Here is a 19698-nt window from a genome sequence, read left to right as displayed (position 1 = left end):
TTAACAGGCACTTTTTTTTTTTTTTTTTTTTTTTTTTTTGTAAATTGACGACTAATTTTCTCTTGGGAATAGATCATTAAATTACAGATTACCAATGAAAATTTACAGCACCTGGACAGGAGCCAGAGGGAGGGGCAGAGGCAGCATTCTGTCCATTTCCCCCCTCCCCTTCTGCTTTTTTCCCCACCCAGCCTGCTGGGGAGCTGCAGCCCCAGCCCCAACCCGACCCCCCCTGCACCTGGGAGTCACAGCACGGAGATGAGGTGAGGTTGGGATGCTGTGGGGCTGCCCCCACCTGCCCACCTCTGCACGGCTGCCGGCCAACAGTGGCTGCACTCAGCGCTGCATTTTTCCAGACAAACTCAATTTCTTTGCAGCACTGAGGCACAATGGAGGCGAGGAGCTGCCTTTTGGGGAGGGGCTGCTTGGGAGCATTATGTCTGGGGGCTCGGAGTGAGGAAATGCAGATTTCTTTATTGCTTTGATCATACATAATTTAAATATTCAAACTACTCTGGAATTCATTGAATTATACATGAATTGCACAGGCAGCATTTTTATAACTCCTGAAAGGCATGAATTTTTTTCCCCTCTCCCCTCAAAACCTTGTATAACCTTATCATTTTTTTTTTTAACCCAATTCAATTGCATCCCACATCAACCAGAGAACAGCACATGTCTTGCTGAGAGCCACCAAAACACATACTGCAGTGCTGGGGGGCTGCAGGGCTCTGCCACAGTGTGGGGCCAAAAGTGAATGGGGGGTTTGGGCACGGGATGGGAGGGCAGAGAGCACAGCCCAGACCTCGGGGACTGCCTGGGCAGAACTTTCCCCTCAGGGAACTGCCACTGACAGCCATAGGCTGGCCCTAATTTGTGGCATTGCCCTCATCTCTTTGCTCTGCCTGCACTGCCACTCGCCTCGGAGCCACCACCGCTGTCACTGCCCCTGCGGCTGCAGCAGCACCTTCTGCTGGACCTGAGGATGAACACACAGCCCTGCTGTCGTGCACAGACGAGGAGGTGCTCCGGCCCTCGAAGGAGAGCTTGGAGCAGCAGCCTTGTCTGCAGCCCTTCCCTTGTTAGCTCGCTCTTCATTATTCTGCTCTACCCTTTTAATTTCTCTCTAAACTCAACCAGCTATTGCTGTTCAAACCGAAATAATTAATTGGGACAAAATTGCCACTGTAGGAGAAAAGAATGATTAAACCCATCCAGCGGACAATGGGGCAATCATAGCCTAAGCATCTAATTACAGGGTTAGAGAGTGTGGATGTGGGGATAATAACAGGGCCTTTTGTGAACGTGTTGCTGGATGAGCTGGGAGGAGGCTCTGTGCTTGACTTCGCTCCAGGTTCAGTGCATGATTCCTGGAGTAAAGACACAAATGAGGGAATAAAAGCTCATTATGGGGTGGATACCTGCAGAGGTGTGCTGGGGAAACAGGAGCAGCGGGAAGCGGCAGCCACTCCCACAGCTCTGTGTGCAGCGTGCAGGACTTGCTTGGGATGCAGGCGATGAGTTGGGGAGGTGACCAGTGGGAGGTGACCTACCTCACGGGTAGGAGCACAGGGAATACATAATGGAGTGAACTGATAGAGCACAACGCACCTGTGCACGTAGGGGTGTCTGTGCACAGCCGCTCCCCAGGAGGTACTGCCAGGAACTGCAAGGAGCACAGCGAGAACTCCCTCCAGAGCAGCTCCACGAGTCCTGGGGCAGGGGGGCAGGAGGGAACATGGCAATGGGTCTGCCACACGTTTATGGTCAAGGAGCAAAACAGGCAGCAAAAGGCAGCAGTGTGAGGACCTGCAGCACCGCACGGCTGGAGGCATGCGCCCTCACAACCTGTCCCGGGGTGCACAGCCCCATGCTGCCCTAAAGCAAGAGCCATCCACCATCTCCAGACGGTCCAAGCAGCCAAAAACCACAGCTAAATCCTTCACCTGGAGTTCTCCCACCAGGCTCTCACAGGAGCTCAGTCACCACCATGCCACCCGCCGCCCCGCACCCCTCACCCCACGCATTAGAACATACTTAGCAGCCAATCGGGGACCTGTGACTTCCCTTAATAAAGACATTTTTCATCTCCCCAATCTCAATGAGAGCAAGCTTATAGTGGTGTGAAATTGCAGGCGGTCACGGTGTGCTGGTGGTGAGGCTTCCGAGGTGTCGGGCAAATGGAGCTCGAGCTGCCCAAAGCGTATAAATCTCAGGCAACTGAGAGTCACTTTGAGTAATAGTTCATTTTCTGATTTAATTTTGACTGTGACTGGAGTTTCTAAAGGCATTTTCAACGATGGGCTTGTCCTAGAGGAGGGGTGAATCCTGGGAGCTAAATGCAGAATGAAGGAGGCTCCTCAGGTTATCCCAGGAGGGATTCCCTCCGTGCTGAGCTCTGGGCAGGGCTGGGGAGGTGGATGGGGTCTCCTCGCCGTGACCCACACACAGTGCTCCACACAGGGCAGGGCGCCCGCATTGCCCCAGCACAGTGCAGCACTGCCCGCTGGGTTAGCTGCCTCTGTGCATCCTGGTGCCAAGGGGAGGTCCCAGGGTCTGGATGAGTAATTGAGGGGCGACTGGGTCGGAAAACTGCAACTAGAGGGCATGAAGCACTGCTGGAAGGAATTCAGAACGAGCAGACAGGACAATACCCATCCCAGACACAATTGTTGGTGTGACTGCCAGAGCGGAGCTACGTCAGAAAGCAAAGAAACAGACCCCTGTGATCAAACACACAGCAAGGAAAGGAATGGCCAGAGTAAAATGCAACCCAGCAGCAACTGCTCAGAAAGAAAAAATGCTGCCTTACTGTTTGAATTCTTCTTGCACCGGAGAGTGGAAGGCCTCTTGGTGGCACTTAAAGGGTGGTGACTCCTCTTGGACCTATATGGAAACAAGAGATGGGAGAAGTTCAGCTGTGCCACACTGGAAGGAGAGCCTGAAGCCTGAGAGCTGTGCCCACAGTGCAGCTCTGTGCCAACTCGGTGCCGGCACTGCCACTGTGGCACCACCACCACGGCACTGCCCACAGCCCCGGGGCTGCTGTGCTGCTGGGGCTATGCATGCTGCCTGGCAATGGGCAGTTCTGCCCAGAGCAGATTTTGCTGCTTGCTCTGAGTCAGCCACCTCCATCCAAGAACAAACACACGACAGAACAGGCCTGGAACTGTAATACACAGCCTAATTAATCACATTACTCATGAAAATATATTGGTATAATTAATAATACAAGGCATCTCTATTGGCCTCTGCGGCGCAGCAAATTATGAGGCAGTAATACTTGGATGCTCTGACCTGGATTTCATACATAATCCATCAGGGCAATCCCACCAGATCGGGTCTCCGGAGGCACAAACAATGCAACAGTGATAATTAAACAAAAGCGAGATGGACAGAACGGGTGGCACAGTAATCACTGCCAGTACTGTGGGGAAGGAACGGGACACTGAGCCTGTCTGCATATCCCTGCACTTTGGGTATGCCAACGTTACCAGTTCTTGGAAGGCGAAGGCGTGTTCAGAGGGGGTGCTTTGGTGGGAGGTGTGGGAGGTGCAGGGCTGGCTGCTGGCAAACTGGGGTTTCACATCCCTTTAGTGGGACCGCATCTGGCAGTGCAAAGGGAAAGGTTTGCAGAAAACAGACAGAAATGAAGAAGGAAATCTTCTGGTCAAACCAAAAGCACAGAGCGATGCGTCTGCTTGGTTCAGATGTCACAGCAAAGGAGATCCGCAGCGTGGTCGGCAGTGTGTCATCCCCAGGGCTGCACCTGGGCTCCCAGGGCTCCTGTCAGAGCTTCACCTTCCCAATTAGTTTAATCAGGTCTGTCGTTAGTCATCTTTCCTTGAGCCCTCATTTGGAGGCCATTTAAAAGGGATTAGAGAAAATCTCCTCTCTTTCTTCCCATACAATAGAGATTAACTACTGGGGCTTGCCAGGCATTTTCATAGTGATGGAAAGAAGCAAAATGTACCCATAAGCAAAAAGCCCCACACTCAGCACCATGAACCAGGGCTCAGGGACAGCAGGATGTGTGGCTCCCGCTGTCCCAACTAAACCCAGCCAGATAACACGGAGTGATGCAGAGACACAGCTCGGGGTCAATTCGACGGCGGGTTTTCAGTACACACAGCTTTGAGTCACGCAGAGGAACGAACGCCTTCCACTGCAGGCGCAGTTCACATTTCCCAGCCAATGGGAAGTTCTGCTCAGGATTCCTTTCCTGGAGGAGGGCCTCGGCTCCCCTCGAGGCCCACGCAGGCAGGGGGGGCACCGAGCAAATCCTTCCCGATGCCAAACGGTCCAACGCGGCTCATAGCAAAATGGTCAGCAGCAAAATGGGTCCGTGGAAACCTGCAGGCACTGCTGGGACACGGCCGTTGCAGCACAGTCCCTCCCTCATCCATCCCAGCGGCGTGCACAGGGATGAGCTGCACCCCGTGCCCACACGCTCCCGCTGCCTGCACTCCATGCAGCACAGCCCGCAGCGGGGGGACCTTGCTAAAAGCTCGTTTTTAATGAAGCATTTGGGTTTATCCAAAATGTTACTCACCTGTCAGGGGGAAGGGATCCCGATGGGTGCGTTCCTCCAGCTGAGCTGCTCCGGCTCTGCCCAGTGCATGGTGACATGGGGACACAGGGATGCCCATGGGGCACAGGGCCCCGCAACCTGCCCGGCCCCGCATCCCGGGACCCTGCACACAGCCATGCACACATCCTAAACGAGAGCCACCGCCTCCACCTTCATCCCCAGCAAATTTCTGACTCTGTTGGTCCAAAGGGCGACCGCTCTGGGTTTGGGTTTGGCATCGACTGAGAGAAGTCCTCGGTGCGTTCTGTGCTAAATAACTAAGGTTAATTTGATTTGATGCACTGCTTCATTACCATAAACAGCTCACAGTGTGTCAGTCCTCCGTAATTACAGCTCCCTACAGCCGGCATCGTGTTCATTTCCCGTCACTGGCAGTGCTTCCCTATGATCGCCTCCCAGCTCTGCGCTTCTGCATGAGCTGCCCCATCAGTAATTAGGTGTCATTTATTCTGTAGCTGACGGTTACACTAATTTACAAAAATAAGGGCAAGGATATTAAATTTACTTTCCATCACAACTACGTTTGTGTCTGATGGTTTGGGCCACAGACTCCCAAGTGCCTGCAAGGAGAAGGGCACAGTGCGTAATGGGAATACCTGGGATGCAGAAAGAACAGCAAAAAATACATCAGGAATGTGCAGTACGCCCCAGGAATCCCCAGCACACAAGGGGAAAACTCGTCAGAGGGGAGGACAACTCAGTAATTAAGAGGAGCCCACAGCACCTAGTAGGAATCCCCAGCACACAAGAGCCCGGTGCTCTGCGCACAGCCTCAGCACATTGAAATGAATGGGATGGGTGCGTGAGTCAGAGGCTGAAGCTGTGCCCTGAGCTCTGCCTGCTCCTGCTGCAGGGCAGGGACCCACAGCCATAGCCAAGCCTGGTGCCAGGAGCAATGGGGGTCAGGGGCACAGCCCAGGGGCTGCACAGTGGTTGTGGAGCTGCGGAAGGGCAGTGCCCATGCACTGCAGCACAGAGCTCCTGGGGCTGATGGGGCTGTTGGTTCCCTTTCTTCTTTTTTTTTAATTTAATTGAAATATCCATGGAGCCGAACTGATGGTGTTTGCAGTGACTGCTGAATTAGCAGGGTACCAGACTGTGACCATATAAAACACATATTGTTAAAAGGCACTTAGGGCTCCCTTGGAAAGGGTTTGCTGAGCCTTTGAACAAGAACCCAGGGGAAAGCCCTTTATTACCTCTGTGACCGGGTCAATTACTCTAGAACTGAGCAAATTATTTATGAGGTGATCAGCCTATTAAAACATTAACACATCCGTCCCTGTGCTGCTGAGCTGGCTCTGTCCTTACTGCGCTGGGTGTGGGGCTGGGCTTTAATTTGCCAAGAGACTTCTGAGCATCAGAACTCAGCTGTAGCTATTGCCATCAGCGTCTCTGCCTGCCCTGTAAGTAGCAGTGCACGCACTGAGGATGTGTGCTGGGCGAGCTGAGCCTCTGGAAGTGATAAAGCATCAAATGTAGGCAATGGATGGGTGGTGAGAACTTACACGGGATGGGAATGGCTGTCTTAATCTACTACATGGACACTCTTTGCTTTTTTAAATGCCTTTTGGCTAGTCATTTCCCTGCATCTGATATTTTATTATCATGCCTTTGATGACATTTCCATGTACTTACTAAATCAAGATGGAGCTGTGCTTTGTGCTGACTGCCAGATGGGGAACCCAGAGAGCAAAGGGAATGGGATGGGAACAGGTCCTGGCCTGTGCTGGGAGGGGAGGAGTGGGGCTGGGCATGCTGCTGGGGCTCAGCACCATGGGACAGGGACAGGATGGGCTTCGGTCACAGGGACTGAAATCCATCCCTACCACTTGCAGTGCTACACGCTGGGAAGTCGTGGGCCCATGGGTTTTGATCTGGCGCAAAAGAGGGCTGGGCGTAAATCCTTACAAGCAAAAAGCGAGCAAAGACCCACAGAGAAAACCCTGCACACCGCACCTCAGCTCTCTGCAATGGACAGGGAGCTGCCGTGAGGAGGAAAAGCAGTTCCCTTGGTGCACTTCAGCAGCGTGCCGAGCTCGGTGCCCAGCCTGCACAACCCCACCGCTAACACAGACCTGCAGTGACCCACACAGCACCGGCAGCGGGACGTGGGTGATTGGCAGCCACATTCAGCAGCCGCAGAAATCCCCGTTTTGTTGTTGCTGTGAGATCTTTGGGGATGTCTCTGAAACATACGGCTTCCTTCAGCGGCACAAAGGGGCCAGCGATTACCCAGGAATGCCCCGCGTATTAAATACGGGATCACCGCCGTCACAATGCCGCACCAGCACGGCAATTCATACCCGGCGTCAGCTCAAAGGAGCTTTTGTAGATAATTAGTTCAAGGACAAAACAAAATTGCTACTAATGCTTAAATCGGAGCGGATGCTCCGCGCGGTGCTATCTCCCGGTACGCGCTCGGCTCATTGTCTCCCCATATCTCGAGCTGCGCCTGATTAATTTTACTTTTCTCTCCAATTTCTCTGCCCACAATGCGCGGGGAACAAAGGCTCCTGCCTGAACAGGGGCAGTAATTCATCGGCGCCCTCAGAGCCGACGCACAGCTGCCCCTTCCCAGCGCGGCTGCCAGGCACCGGCACTGCGAGCCCTCCGTTCCCATGGTCTCCAGGGAGATGGCGACGGACCTGCATCCTAATGACAGCGCCTGCCGCCCCGTTGGGCCCCTGTAGCCCCTTCCAGGCTGGGGCTGAGCCCCTGGCACTGGGAGGATGGATCCCGTCTGCCCTCAGGGCTGTGTGGTTGTTCGCGTGCTGTGAGCATGGCGGGGGGCAGGCGGGGCACCGCTGAGCTGTATGGCTGCTGGGGTGCTGCCTGGACTCCATACCACAGCACAGCCTACGCTCCAAACACTCACCCCAATGCTTACGGATGGGGAAGAAAAAGCATTAATCCCAGCATCAAGGCAATGAGCTGCGGGGGTCCCACCAGCCTGGAGCACTGGGAGAATCGCAATGGCTGCAGGGATGCAGCGATGGGAGCACAGCAGCGAGTTGGTGGGAGGAAGAGACACCGAGCAACAGCCCCTGGTGCGTGGCTCTGCATGAGCAGCAGCACCCCGCAGCCTGCAGCACCCCACAACCTGCAGCAACACATACCCTACAGCACCCCGCAACCTGCAGCACCTCGCCACACTCCCTCACCCAGCAGCCCCGTGCCAATGCTGCAGGCATCGAAGCGCCTGCACGCACCCTGCATGCTAATGAGCGGCGGCGGGAGAGCTGCGCCAATTAATTGCTGGCAGCAGCAGTGCACTCACCAAATGGGGAGCCGTGGTGCCAAAGCAGAGGGCAGAGTCTCGCAGCGCGGTGGTGACACGGAGCTCCGCGTGCCGCAGGTACGGCTCGGCGACAAAGGGGCAGGTGAAGGAAGCAGACAGACCTGCTCATGTTTTTGTATTTGAATTTTCCTTTCTTTCTCTTCTTGGAGCTCACGCAGCATTTGGGGTCACACGCCGCCACGTGGCGGGGTCAGGCCGCACGTGAGGAGCCAGCCTGCCCCAAAGTGCCACCACCACCCATCTCGCACCGACCCTCCGAAACTTGGTTGTAAAGATCTGATTTATAGCGAGCTAACGAAATAATGAATTTTTTGAAGCAGGCTCCTAACCTTTACAACCAGCTCATTTCGGGGTGGGAGGGGGGGGGGGGGAGCGAAATGCCAAGATTTCGATGAATATTTAATAAACTCTCATGAGCTCGGCGACTTGGAGCCGCGCCAGCGCCATTTGAATGCTGCCCTTTGTTAATAACTAAATTGACGCCTCTGTTGCTCTTCGGTGTTTGTGGCTCTATCAAGCTGTAATCTGTCACAGCGCATATGGGGGAAGCACAGCTCCGGGAGCGCCCGGCCCCACGGCGCCCGCAGAGCAGCGGTGGTGCTGCACCGTGTTCCCATCCCTGCAGCTCCACGAGCACCCGATGTGCACACAGACGTATGTATAGGAATGGGTGGAAAACGGAGCAGAACATCCAAAAAAGAACGCTGGGCTCTGTGGGGATGCGTGGGGATGGCCCCATTCCTGCAGTGGAGTCGGAGCGCTGTGATGCTGCAGGGTCGCCGGTAGCTGCCCCCGCTTCTCAATTAGTTTAACTAATTGGGCAACAGCTCCAATGTAATTCGCTCGGTTCTCCCAAACCATTAATTATTCTGCATTCAGGACAAATACACTTTGCAGTGGCAGTGTGGGCTCATTGGCATTCCCGGCACACGGCAGCGCTGGGAGCGGTGTCTGAGCGGCGCGGGCTGTAATGAAACGCAGCGAGGAAACACTCCATTGGCCACATGCAGGAGCAAAGGGGGGGAAAAGGAAAAACAAACCCCACTTCCATTTGGCATGAAATGAGCTACGCATAGAGCAGGGAAATGAGGGGCTGTGGGGACAGAGCGGAGGGTTTGGGGGAGCCCTGGAAGCCCCACATCCTGCTGCCCCCCATCCTACAGCAATGAAAGACACTGTCATCCACCATCCCATGGCGGATCCCTCCCAGAGGTGCCCATGTCATCCCCGAGGAGCTCATGGCACAGCCCCCGCCATGGCCTCAGCCCCCCTGAGCCACTCATCCCCACGTGCACACCAGCAGCAGGGCCGGCCCCATCACCACAGGGCGTTCAAGAAAACAGAATGCACCAATTAAATACAGCTGATGAAGGGCACCACCAATCTTGTGCCCATGGTGCCAGCACGGCCACCGCATGCATGCTGCAGGAATTCCACAGTTTGTCCCCGGACCATTGTGCCACCCCTCGTGCTGGAGGCTACCGAGACCACGCGTGGGCTCTCCGTGAGGCTGCGAGGCCCCACGGCGTGGGCAGCGGCCACCCCAGGGAGCGGCATTGCCGGCCCACGTGTCGCTGCCAGCAGCGCCCCAATGGACGAGCGCCGTCCCACACCTACCTGCAGTGCCAGCGGGGGAGGACGGGGCCGAGCGCCCGCTGCTCCACGGGGACAGGGGGGGCCTCGTGCTCGGCCAGCGCTGCCCCACGCGCTGCAACCCGGGCGGGCACCGGGCAGCGGCTCATTCGCAGAGGCGAAAGGGAGCGGCCGGCTGCAGCCCTGGCATGGCGAGGAGCTTCTCTTCCCTCTCGGAGGAGACGAAGGAGCGCCCCGGCTTCATCTGTCACCGCGGCGCTGCTGCGAGGCTGCGAAGGCGCTGCGTTATGTCCTTGAGACACAGACCGATGCCATCTGGGCAAAATGCCACGAGATCCCTGGAGACCGGGGAGGATCGCGCTGCCTGCGAGAGCTGCACGGAGCCGAGCACGCCGCTGCGATCAACACATGTTAACTGCTTTGTGGCTGGGGCGAAGCACAGAGCGATGTGGGGGCACGGCGGGGCTGCTGGCACCGGCTCTGCGGGCAGGGGGCTGTGGGCAGCGGGATGCAGGTCTGGCAGGAGCCTGCAGTAGTAGCACCGTGCCCTGCTGGTGTCACAGTGCTGCGTGTGCTGCTGTCATGGGTGAAGAGGCCCCGAGCGGCCCTGATGAGCAGAGGGCACGTCCTGCCCAGGGGTGATCGGAAGCCACATGTGCCATGTGTCCACCCCACTGCTTCCTACCACCGAGGGGCCATGGGGTGGTACATAGACATGGCAGCTGCAGGTGGCCAAGGGGCACAGCCAGCACTGCCCTCAGCACCGAGCCCAAAGGGGAAGCACACGTACAGATGGGACAGTGCATTTCCTTGGGGAAGCGGACACATCAATTGGGCTTAACCCCCCCCCCCTTGGTCCTGGGCAGCCAGGGAGCATCGATGACACCAAGCAGATGTGCCGCACATCCCACCTGCTGCTGTCCTTCCATAGACATCTGCAGAGAAGCCCCTCCTGCACCCAGCTGGCAGTGACCCCCAGGCAGGCTTTGTGCAGGGGGGCGCTGACTCCCAGCAGCTGAGGTCCCGCAAGAAATATAGGTGCCAGCAGAGGAATTTCACCCCATCTCTGTGAATGATAAGTGTTTGCAAGCTGAGTGCTTTCACTTTTCCTCTGAGGAGCACAGCCCCACCTGCTTCTCGTGCTGCTGCTGCAGGTGTGGCACATGGAGGGGTCGCAGGAGCCCAGGAAAGAGCAACTGCATAGAATTAAAGCGTACAACTAATTAATTAGTGATAATAATGCGTTTCCCTCCCCAGTATGGGCTAATAGCAAAGCTTTTGCTGAAGACAGCAGAGCAAAACAATCTTGTTTCTATTTGCTTTTTAAAAGGAGAAAGCTTCGCTTATCTGAGCATGACCCCAAAAGGCAGCAGCACACTCTGACTCCGTGTGCACACCGACAGCATCTCCACAGCCACATACCAACGAGATTCAATTATCCTGCAGAACACGTCCCAGAGGCATTCGGATAATTGCGAACATAAGTACAAAATCTGCCGCTAATTATTAAAGAAATACCAAAGAAGGAGTCCGGGCCATGGGAGCGCGGGGTCCCCGCGCAGCTCAGTATGCGCAGTGATGCTGTGGGGCCGCTCTCCCTCTGCACCATGAATGCATGGGACTCACCTGTCCCCCCCAGGGCTCCCCCGGCCCCACTGGGCTGCAGTGGGAGGTGCTGCTGAGGTCGGGGCAGGGAGGGAAGGAGCACGGCTGTGGGCGCAGCACCGTGCAGCCCCAAGGCTTGGAAGGGAGCCCGTGTTTGAGGGCTCCTGAAGGGAAAGCAGCTTCTCCGTGACAGCATTTTGGCAAAAAAACAGCGTTATTTAAACACAACAGTTTCTTCAGTCAAAGTAAATAATAATTAAGGAAAACCAATTAAAATCAGGAGCTCTCCCGAATGTTCTCAGAGGCATCAGAGCTCCTCCCAGGATGCGGATCCCAGCTCATCCACCTCTGTGGGGTCGGACAGGAGCTGCCCCCGGGGTCAGGGTTCCCCCGCAGTGTGCCCTATAGGGGATTCCCTCCCCACCCCAGCACCGTGCGCAGGGAGCAGTGCCGATGCCAATGGGACATCACCGTACCAGCACAGCGGCCGTTCTCCCCGTGTGTCCCCATTTCCATCCCAGCCTTAAAGCAAGGCGGAGTGCTTTCATCGGCAACACCGAGAATTTCATTTTCTCAGACGTTCCTTTGTCTCGGAGCTCCTCTCCTCCCGTCAGCATCAGAAGAAAACAACGTGAAATTGTGCTCATTTGGAGGGATGTCCTCAAACAGCCCGAGTGTTTCCGAGATGCGCTCAGGTGCGGCGCAGAGCTCAGCGCGGTGCTCCGGGAGGAGAGCCTTCATCCGCACCGAGCCACTGCTTTGGTTCTCAGCCTGCAGAGCGCTGATGAAAGCCACTGCTCTGCAAACTGCAGCCTTCAGGTGTGTGTTTGGACGTCTCTATTTATTTTCCTGCATAAATACATCACGATGCACCCACGCTGGTGGAAAGCTGAAAACAAAGCAATGCCCGTCCTGCAAGCCCTGAGGATGGGCCCTCGTACACCATTCCTGCACGGCCTCACCTTTAGCAATCAACAATCAGCAAGCATGACAAACAATTGTTTGCAGCTGTCATTAGCCAAAAAAACGAGGCAAATCTGCATATGCTTAATCTTAATGAGGAGGTCTTGGCATGGAGCCCCACTCGCTGCTACCAAACAACCACTGCGTGTGCAAAAAAGCGGCCAAAGCCCACGTGCACACACACACACACACACACACACACACACACACACACAGACAAACACGTGGATGGAAGGAACCTGCAAAAGGAGAATCCAAAGGGCTGTGGGGGAGCAGTGTTGGGCGGCCCCCCGCTCTCTGCCCAGCTGGAGCTGAGGCAAATCAAAGCTGAGGGATTCTGCCATTGAACCCATCGCCGCCAATTATTCAGCACTCAATTGAGAGGGCACTGATGGGCTTCAGAGGCATTTCTGTGTGAGGATGAGGAGAGCCAGGAGGGGTGGGAGAGGGCTCATGCCAGTGCTGTGCTGCACTGGGGCTTTGAATTCACGGAAGGAAGCCATACCTGGGGCTCGGCCCCTTGTGCCCAGCACAATTGCAACAACAATCCCAACAACCATTTGCAATGCCTGTCCTGGAAAGAACGACAGGGCTTTATACACATTGTCAGTGCTTCACAAGGCTGCCTCTGCTCAGCAGATGATACCACAGTGCCCACAGCTACTCCTCCACAGTGGAATGGCATGGACCCACACAGACACAGCTGCTGCAGCCCACTGACAGCCAATGGGGCTGGAACCAGCCCTGAATTGCTCCAAACCCCATACTGAGGTTTGTCACATCAGGTCCCAAGCACTCACCTGTTCCCAAGGGTTTTCCCAGCTGCAGGGTGCTCGCATACACAACTTCCATTTGGGAGCAAGGATGTGGGCTGCTCACCCTGTCCGAGGTCTTTCTGCCACTCCTGCAGTGTGGGAATGGGGCAGGATGGGGCCAGGACATGGGGACCTGCGATAGGAATGGCACCGAAACGGGCACATCTCTGCAGGGCCAGACAAGGGCAGAGCGGCGTCGCAGGGCAGCTCCATCCCCTCTGCCAGGTTCCATGCCCTGATCCCATGAAATGCTCCCCACACCCCCAGCCATCCCCAGGCACCCTGGTGCCCTGCATGAACCATCTGTGACATGGGGGACAGCTGGGGCTATTCCTACCTGCCCACTCGTGTTTGCTGAATGACTTCGGCACTCACCAGCCCACCACAGATGTTGTGGAGCTCCAATTGTTGTGTGCAGCCCCCAGCCTGGCTCACTGTCCCACAACCTGCTGCCATTCCTGGGCCCTCCCGGCCATGCCCACACCACCATGGATCACACTGCCCTGCGATCCCAGGGCAGGCCCTGGGTCCTGCCGAGTACCCCCCTGCCCCCCCCCCCCTACCTCAGCAACCCCACTTAATGAGAAACCTCCTTCCCCTGCAATGTGCTCCATCAGCAGCTCACCCCACATCCCCCTGCCCAGTGGGATTCCTGAGAGCTCCAGGCCTTGATTAGCTCTTCCTTTTAATTAGTCTCAATCAGAGGCGTCACCTCCTTCAACCTTGGGCTGCCTTTGCTTTCTCTCCTGCCCCGTTAACAGACCCCAGCGCTCCCCATCCGCCTGCCCCAGCCCTTGGCACCCCTCTTCCAGTGGGGGGCTGATGTGAGGACCCCTCTCTACCCCTCCTCACCCACCCATCGGATCATGGGAACTGGCACCAGAGCATCACCCTGGGCAGCTGTGCCATGCCCTCGGCCTGTGCCATGGCCTCAGCAGCGTGCGATGTCCCTGCGATGTCCCTGGGCTGCCCTGGCCCCATGCCCTGTTGTGCTGCATTGATGCGGGCAGCAGCCAGCTAAGCTCTCAGTACAATCATCCTATATTAAATCTGGAACCCAATTCCAGGGCAACGATGCTAAAAGCAAACCTCAGGCGATCCTGTTTCAATATAAAACCCAGCCTAATTCAAACGACCCCCACAGCTCGCTAGGCAGGAATACAAGCAGCGAGATGGCAACCATTTAAATGCTGTGCACTGTGGCATTTAGGTTCAGTCAGGAGCTTAGAAAAGTTCAGCAACAAACACTACAGCCTCGGAAGACTCCGGGTTGTGTACAGAAACGATAATGATTTCCCTCCTTCCACAGCCAGCAGCTCCTGGCCTGCAGCGATGGGCAGGGCTCACTGCACCCCCGTGCCCTGTGGGGTGAGGGTCACTACAGACAGGAAGATATGAAGGTATCACAGACACGAAGCACTCCATCACTGAGGAAGAATAAAACCTCGCAGTACACCGCTTACTTTGACGTTTCCCAACGCAAACAACTGACAAAACCTCCGCTCTCTACATAATCACATCTAAGACATCATTTCGAATCAGGAAATGGGCAGAAAGCTCAGCTAACACAGCCCCTACCCCAGGGCCACGTTATGCTACCAGCAGCGCTCTGAGCTCACCTCGCCCTCAGCACAGCGGCTCAGCAGCAGGACACAGCCCGGCCATCCTCACTGACACCAGCATGGAAGTCAGCCCCCATCCCTGCCTGTATGGGAACACTCCTGCCAGGAGCCACAGCTCCTCCCATCACTGCACCTCCCACACATCTCCTTATTCCCAAGTTCCGTTGCGAACCTGAGTTGTTGCTCAGATAGGGGCAGTTTTCTGCTGTCCATTTACACTTTGATTTCCGAACTGCCTTCTTTCCTGGAGTTTTGTTACCACTCAGTACGCTCCAACAGCATTCTGACAAATTCAGTCTAAACTGAAGACAAAAAATGAGTGCTCTGAGTCCAAGGGTTCTCTGAGGACATCGGCATAAGGATCTGCAGCGGTTTCATGGGACAGATCACACCTTCAGTAGGTGACAGAGAAGAAATACATTAAGTTTAGCCGGTGAGTAACACCAGATTCTCACGGCTGAAGACAATTAAAGCTTGTTTTTCTCTGTAAACAAGCTTTCCTGCTCTGTGACTAGAACTACCTTAGCAATATCTCACCGTAAGTCATATACATTCCAAATGTATTCACCCTCAGACCCAGGGAACACTTTGGATTACTCCCCTTCACATTGCTGCAGAAATCCAGTCTGACAAGTTCTTACCGTGACTGCAGTGACAAATACCCATTCAGGACTGAGCCTAAGAGCTCAGAAGGACAAAGCTTGGGAAAAAAAAAAGTAATCATAGGAAATTCCATGCACAGCCAATGAAATTCCCAGCAGACTGGAAAACCATCAGTTACACTGCTAGAGAGCTCTGCAAAGAGGAGAGCTGAACAGAGCATTAAGACAGGCGTTGGCTGCAGCTTTCTCAGCAGGTCACATACAAATATGGCATTCTGTTTTCACAGAGCTATTCCAGAAACTTGCAACTAAGTTTACGAATCATTTTGAACCTTAATAAGGAAGCATATTAACACCTCCCAACTCATCACTTAGACCTATTTTTGTATTTCATTAGGCCAAAGCACGTTCCCGGCCACTGAACAGTGCTCAGTGCACCTTCTGCTCTCAATGGGCTCATCCTGAGCCCAGACGATGCAAAGGGATACTAAGAATGCCTTCACATCCCACACCGTTGGCATTGACTTTGGGGAAATGAGTTTGCTGGACCACAGTCAGTAAATGCTAAATGAGCACATTTAATGACTACAAAGACTTTATTTTTTGTCTGGAATGTAAATATTTGGGTGGCTTCCTCTGAACGCCTGCTTCACCTTGCGCAGAAAGCACTTGAAATCCACTAAGAATGCCTTGGCATGCACAGGTGCAAAGTGCTACGTCTGGTTTGTTACTGTTTTAACCATCAGAAGGAAAGGATGCTCCATATCTAAGCTGAGTCACTCGACTGAAAAGCAAAAGGAAGAATGGTTTTACTGTCTTTGTACTACTAAATATCTTAGCGATAGTTGCTACATACGTTGCTTTCTATACCACCTCCACGAAGCAGGAAGCCCCAGAGTAGCACCCGGACCACATTTGGGGCAAACCCCATGAACAGCAGGGGGCTTTCACCACCAAACTCAGCTGTCCCTGGGACGTCATGCCAGTCTAAAGCAGAACTCTGCCGCCCTGATGGCTTTTCTTGTTTTGCCAAACTCATTCCCTGAATCCCACATTTAATGGCAATGCGCCACGTTGAGTCACTGTATGAAAACTTGAATCAGCAAACAAAGCTGTAGCAAAACCAAACATACCGGAGATCAGCATCCTCGTGAGAGGACGTACAGATTATGGCATATCTTAAAATACAGGTGCATATTTTTGCCAACAAATAGCGACAGAGTTCTAACAAACAGAGCTGAAACGTAGCAGCTTCACACAGAGCGCTGTCCTAAAACAGTCCCAGCTGTAGGTCGAGGCTGTATTGTGGGACTACACACCTTCTGAAATGTAAAAACAGCAACATGAGAAAAGGGCACCTCCTGGCAGTGCTTCCTCATATTGCATCTGTTCAAAGCTCTCGAGTTCAGCCAGCCTTCGCAGACCTAACCACACTGGCAGCCACCAACAAGCAGCCAGCAGCTTTTGTCGGATGCCCTTTTCCCTGCCTACGCTCAGCTGCCACTACAAATCTCATCACACCGAATAAAGTTTACTGAAAACTTTTTATTGTAATCAAAAAGTGACATAACAGGGCTGTAATGTATTCTGCAAATCATTCTGCTGATATTTTATAACTGATACCAGCTTCTTCTGCCAGGCAATTAAAAAAAAAAAAAAGGTCAAATGTGAAAATTTTCACAGTACAGTAAACTCCACCCAAACTAATTAACGGTGGTGAAAAATAAGACGCCCCAGCAAAACCTTTCATGTTACATGGTCACAACTCACAATTCTGTACAAAATGTTCACTTTTATAAAGCTCTGATGTAAAAATCAAATAATCAAGCAGCAATATTTTAAGTGCAGCACAGGGTCTTTCATGTCATTATTTACAACGCTTGAATTCGTTTACATTTTAACAAAATTTAATACAGATGACTTAGGAATTAAGTCAATTTTTTTCCTATCTGTCATTCTATATGGTGACAGATTTAACTTTTTGGTCATCTTTCTCTTTATCTTTGCTCTTCTTTGATTTTTTCTTCTTGTGTTTGTGTTTTTGGCTTTTCTCCAATTCCGGTTCATTTTCAGCGTGTTTCTTATGCTTCTTGTGTTTTTTGTGTTTCTTGTGCTTCTTCTTCTCTTTCTTCTTCTTCTTCTTCTTGCTGTCTTGACTCTCTCCCGAGCTGGCACTGCTACTGTGGCTTCGAGTCTGACTCTCAGCAGGGCTTTGACTCCGACTGCGGCTAACACTGGGGCTGCTCTGGCTTTGACTTCTGCTTGCTTCAGGCTGGCTAACCGTGGCAGGCGCTGCTGTATCCTGTTTAACCTTGTCAATGGCTTTTTCTTTCTGTTCTTTACAATTTTTTCCTACAGTTTCCTCGTCTTTTGCAGATACATTACTTTCACTGTCACTTTCATTGTAGTCTGGTACAAATGCAGCCTCATCAGTTTCTCGAGTTGGATCAGAGGAGAGCCGTGAGGGGTTGCTTACCTGAGGCTTAGTCTTGACACCAGTTTTATCGTTTTGTCCAGTCACATTTTCTTTCTCATTTTTTGCATCTGGTGATTCTTGTATTGAAGATGGCTTATTGCAACTTGGCTCTTTCTCTTTATTGCTCTTTATCTCAGATATATACTTATCTTTGTCCTCTTTCTCCTTTTCCCTCTCTTTTTCTTTTTCCTTTTCCCTCTCCTTTTCCTTTTCTTTTTCCTTCTCCCTCTCCTTTTCCCTTTCCTTTTCTTTTTCCTTCTCCTTTTCTTTCTCTTTTTCCTTCTCCCTCTCCTTTTCCCTCTCCTTTTCCTTTTCTTTCTCTTTTTCCTTCTCCCTCTCCTTTTCCCTCTCCTTTTCCTTTTCTTTCTCTTTTTCCTTTTCCCTCTCCTTTTCCCTCTCCTTCTCTTTCTCTCTCTCCTTTTCTTTTTCCCTCTCCCTTTCCTTTTCCCTCTCCTTGTCTTTTTCTCTCTCCTTTTCCTTCTCCTTTTCTTTTTCCCTCTCCTTTTCTTTGTCCCTCTCCTTTTCCTTCTCCTTGTCTTTTTCCCTCTCCTTTTCTTTGTCCTTCTCCTTCTCCCTCTCCCTTTCCTTTTCCTTTTCCCTCTCCTTTTCCTTTTCTTTGTCCTTCTCCTTCTCCTTTTCCTTCTCTTTTTCTTTTTCCTTCTCCTTTTCCCTTTCCTTTTCTTTTTCCTTCTCCTTACCTGAATTTTTATCTAGAGGTTTGTGTTCCTCTAATGAGCGCTTGGAATCATGAGCAGTTTTGTGATCTGATTGCTTTCGGTCACGTGAAGGGCTGTAGCTGCTTCTTTTGGAGTCTCCGGCACCCTTTTTGGAAGGCTCTGCTCGTTCATCTCTTGGTTTACTTTTCTGTCCTGATGTAGATTCTCTGTTTCGTGAAGGAGAGTCTTTTCTCCTTGCTAATTCACTTTTTTCATCTCTACGCTTGGAACTAGAATGCTCTCTGCTGCTATCATGGTCAGATTTTTTGTCTCGATTAGGAGTAAAATCCTTAGCAGTGGATCCACGGCCAGTATCATGTTTCTCTGAAGATCTGCTGTCTTTGGAAGATTGAGAAATATTTTTTCCATTTCCTTGTTCAGTTGCACGTTCTGAGTGGTCTTTTTCTGGCTGAACACCGCTCTTCCTCTTTTCAGAAGTGTCCTTGTCTGACAGAGAATGATCCCGCTCTTTGGTTTTCCCTTTTTCATTCAACACTGAACTTTTTGAACCTTTTACATCATGCTGAGAGCTTTCATAACTCACCTCTTTTGCAGTTTTCTGTATTTTCTCCAAAGGCTCCATTTCTTTTTCATTGTGTTTTATGGGATTTGGTGCCTTAGCACTCACATTTTTTACAACACTAGCAGGTTTTCCTATGTTTGAAGATGGCTGGGTAGATTTAATGTCTTCCTCTTCAGACTCAAAGTCATCTTTATCCCACTTTGACTGAGGGACCTGGATCATAATAATGACGTCTTCAGCAGGGGCAGTTATATCATTATTATATTCCTCCATTGTCTTAATGACAGTCCGCTTTGTATCTGTCTTCTCTTCAGGCTTTCTAACAGGGCTTCCTCCAGTAGAACTGGTGCTAAGAAGAAAAATATCATAAATTAACAAAATGGTAGAGATGCAAGCACAGCTGTCCGTTGCGGTATTCTATAAAACGACTTCTGTTTCACTTGTAAAACTCCAGTATTTTTTCAAAAGATGACCAACCAAGGGGACAGCCAAGATGAAGGATAAGTCCGTCGACTAAGATTATGAACAACCAATTAGTGTCTTTCTACTAAGCATTTAATTAACAAAGACACAAGATCGTCAATGCTTCTGCCCTAGAAGCATTCAAAACCAGTCTGGATGGGGCTGTGAGCAACCTGGTCTAGAGGGGGTGACCCTGCCCACAGCTGGGAGGTTCGAACGAGATGATCTTCCAACCCAAACCATTCTATGATTCTACAGTCAGATCAGGAATTGTCTGATCAGGTAATTCCTTGATGTCCTATTTCTATCTGTGGTAGTTTCAACAAGCAAGCAAGCAATTAAGGAGCGATTATGTGCTCCATGCAGTATGGGCAGCCAAGCTGCTATTTCTGCAAATTATAATTTCATGTCATACTAGCAAAAAAAAGT

The 19698-nt window shown here is 52.3% G+C and overlaps 2 protein-coding genes across 10 annotated transcripts in view; both read right to left on the bottom strand.

Annotated features, from left to right (window-relative positions):
* The window catches only part of TNRC6A (trinucleotide repeat containing 6A), a 60115-nt gene extending 50351 nt beyond the window's left edge, over positions 1–9764 (bottom strand). For all 3 annotated transcript variants that reach the window (XM_046901007.1, XM_046901009.1, XM_046901012.1), the window contains exons 1-2: positions 9510–9764; positions 2813–2886 (exon numbers count right to left, since the gene is read on the bottom strand). The gene's annotated coding sequence lies outside the window, so the exon portion shown is untranslated. The remainder of the gene's footprint in view (positions 1–2812; positions 2887–9509) is intronic.
* A 6853-nt stretch (positions 9765–16617) lies between these two features.
* Positions 16618–19698, bottom strand: part of RBBP6 (RB binding protein 6, ubiquitin ligase) — a 31756-nt gene continuing 28675 nt past the window's right edge. For all 7 annotated transcript variants that reach the window (XM_025155135.3, XM_025155139.3, XM_025155140.3 and 4 more), the window contains one exon: positions 16618–19156. In XM_025155135.3, coding sequence (XP_025010903.2) covers positions 17050–19156 — 2107 coding nt within the window. In that variant the 3' untranslated portion in view covers positions 16618–17049. The remainder of the gene's footprint in view (positions 19157–19698) is intronic.

Source organism: Gallus gallus, chromosome 14 (assembly GCF_016699485.2).
Source record: "Gallus gallus isolate bGalGal1 chromosome 14, bGalGal1.mat.broiler.GRCg7b, whole genome shotgun sequence".
Classification (NCBI taxonomy): Eukaryota; Metazoa; Chordata; class Aves; order Galliformes; family Phasianidae; genus Gallus; species Gallus gallus.
Note: the sequence above shows the minus strand (reverse complement) of the source record. Positions and strands in the feature narration are given on the sequence as shown.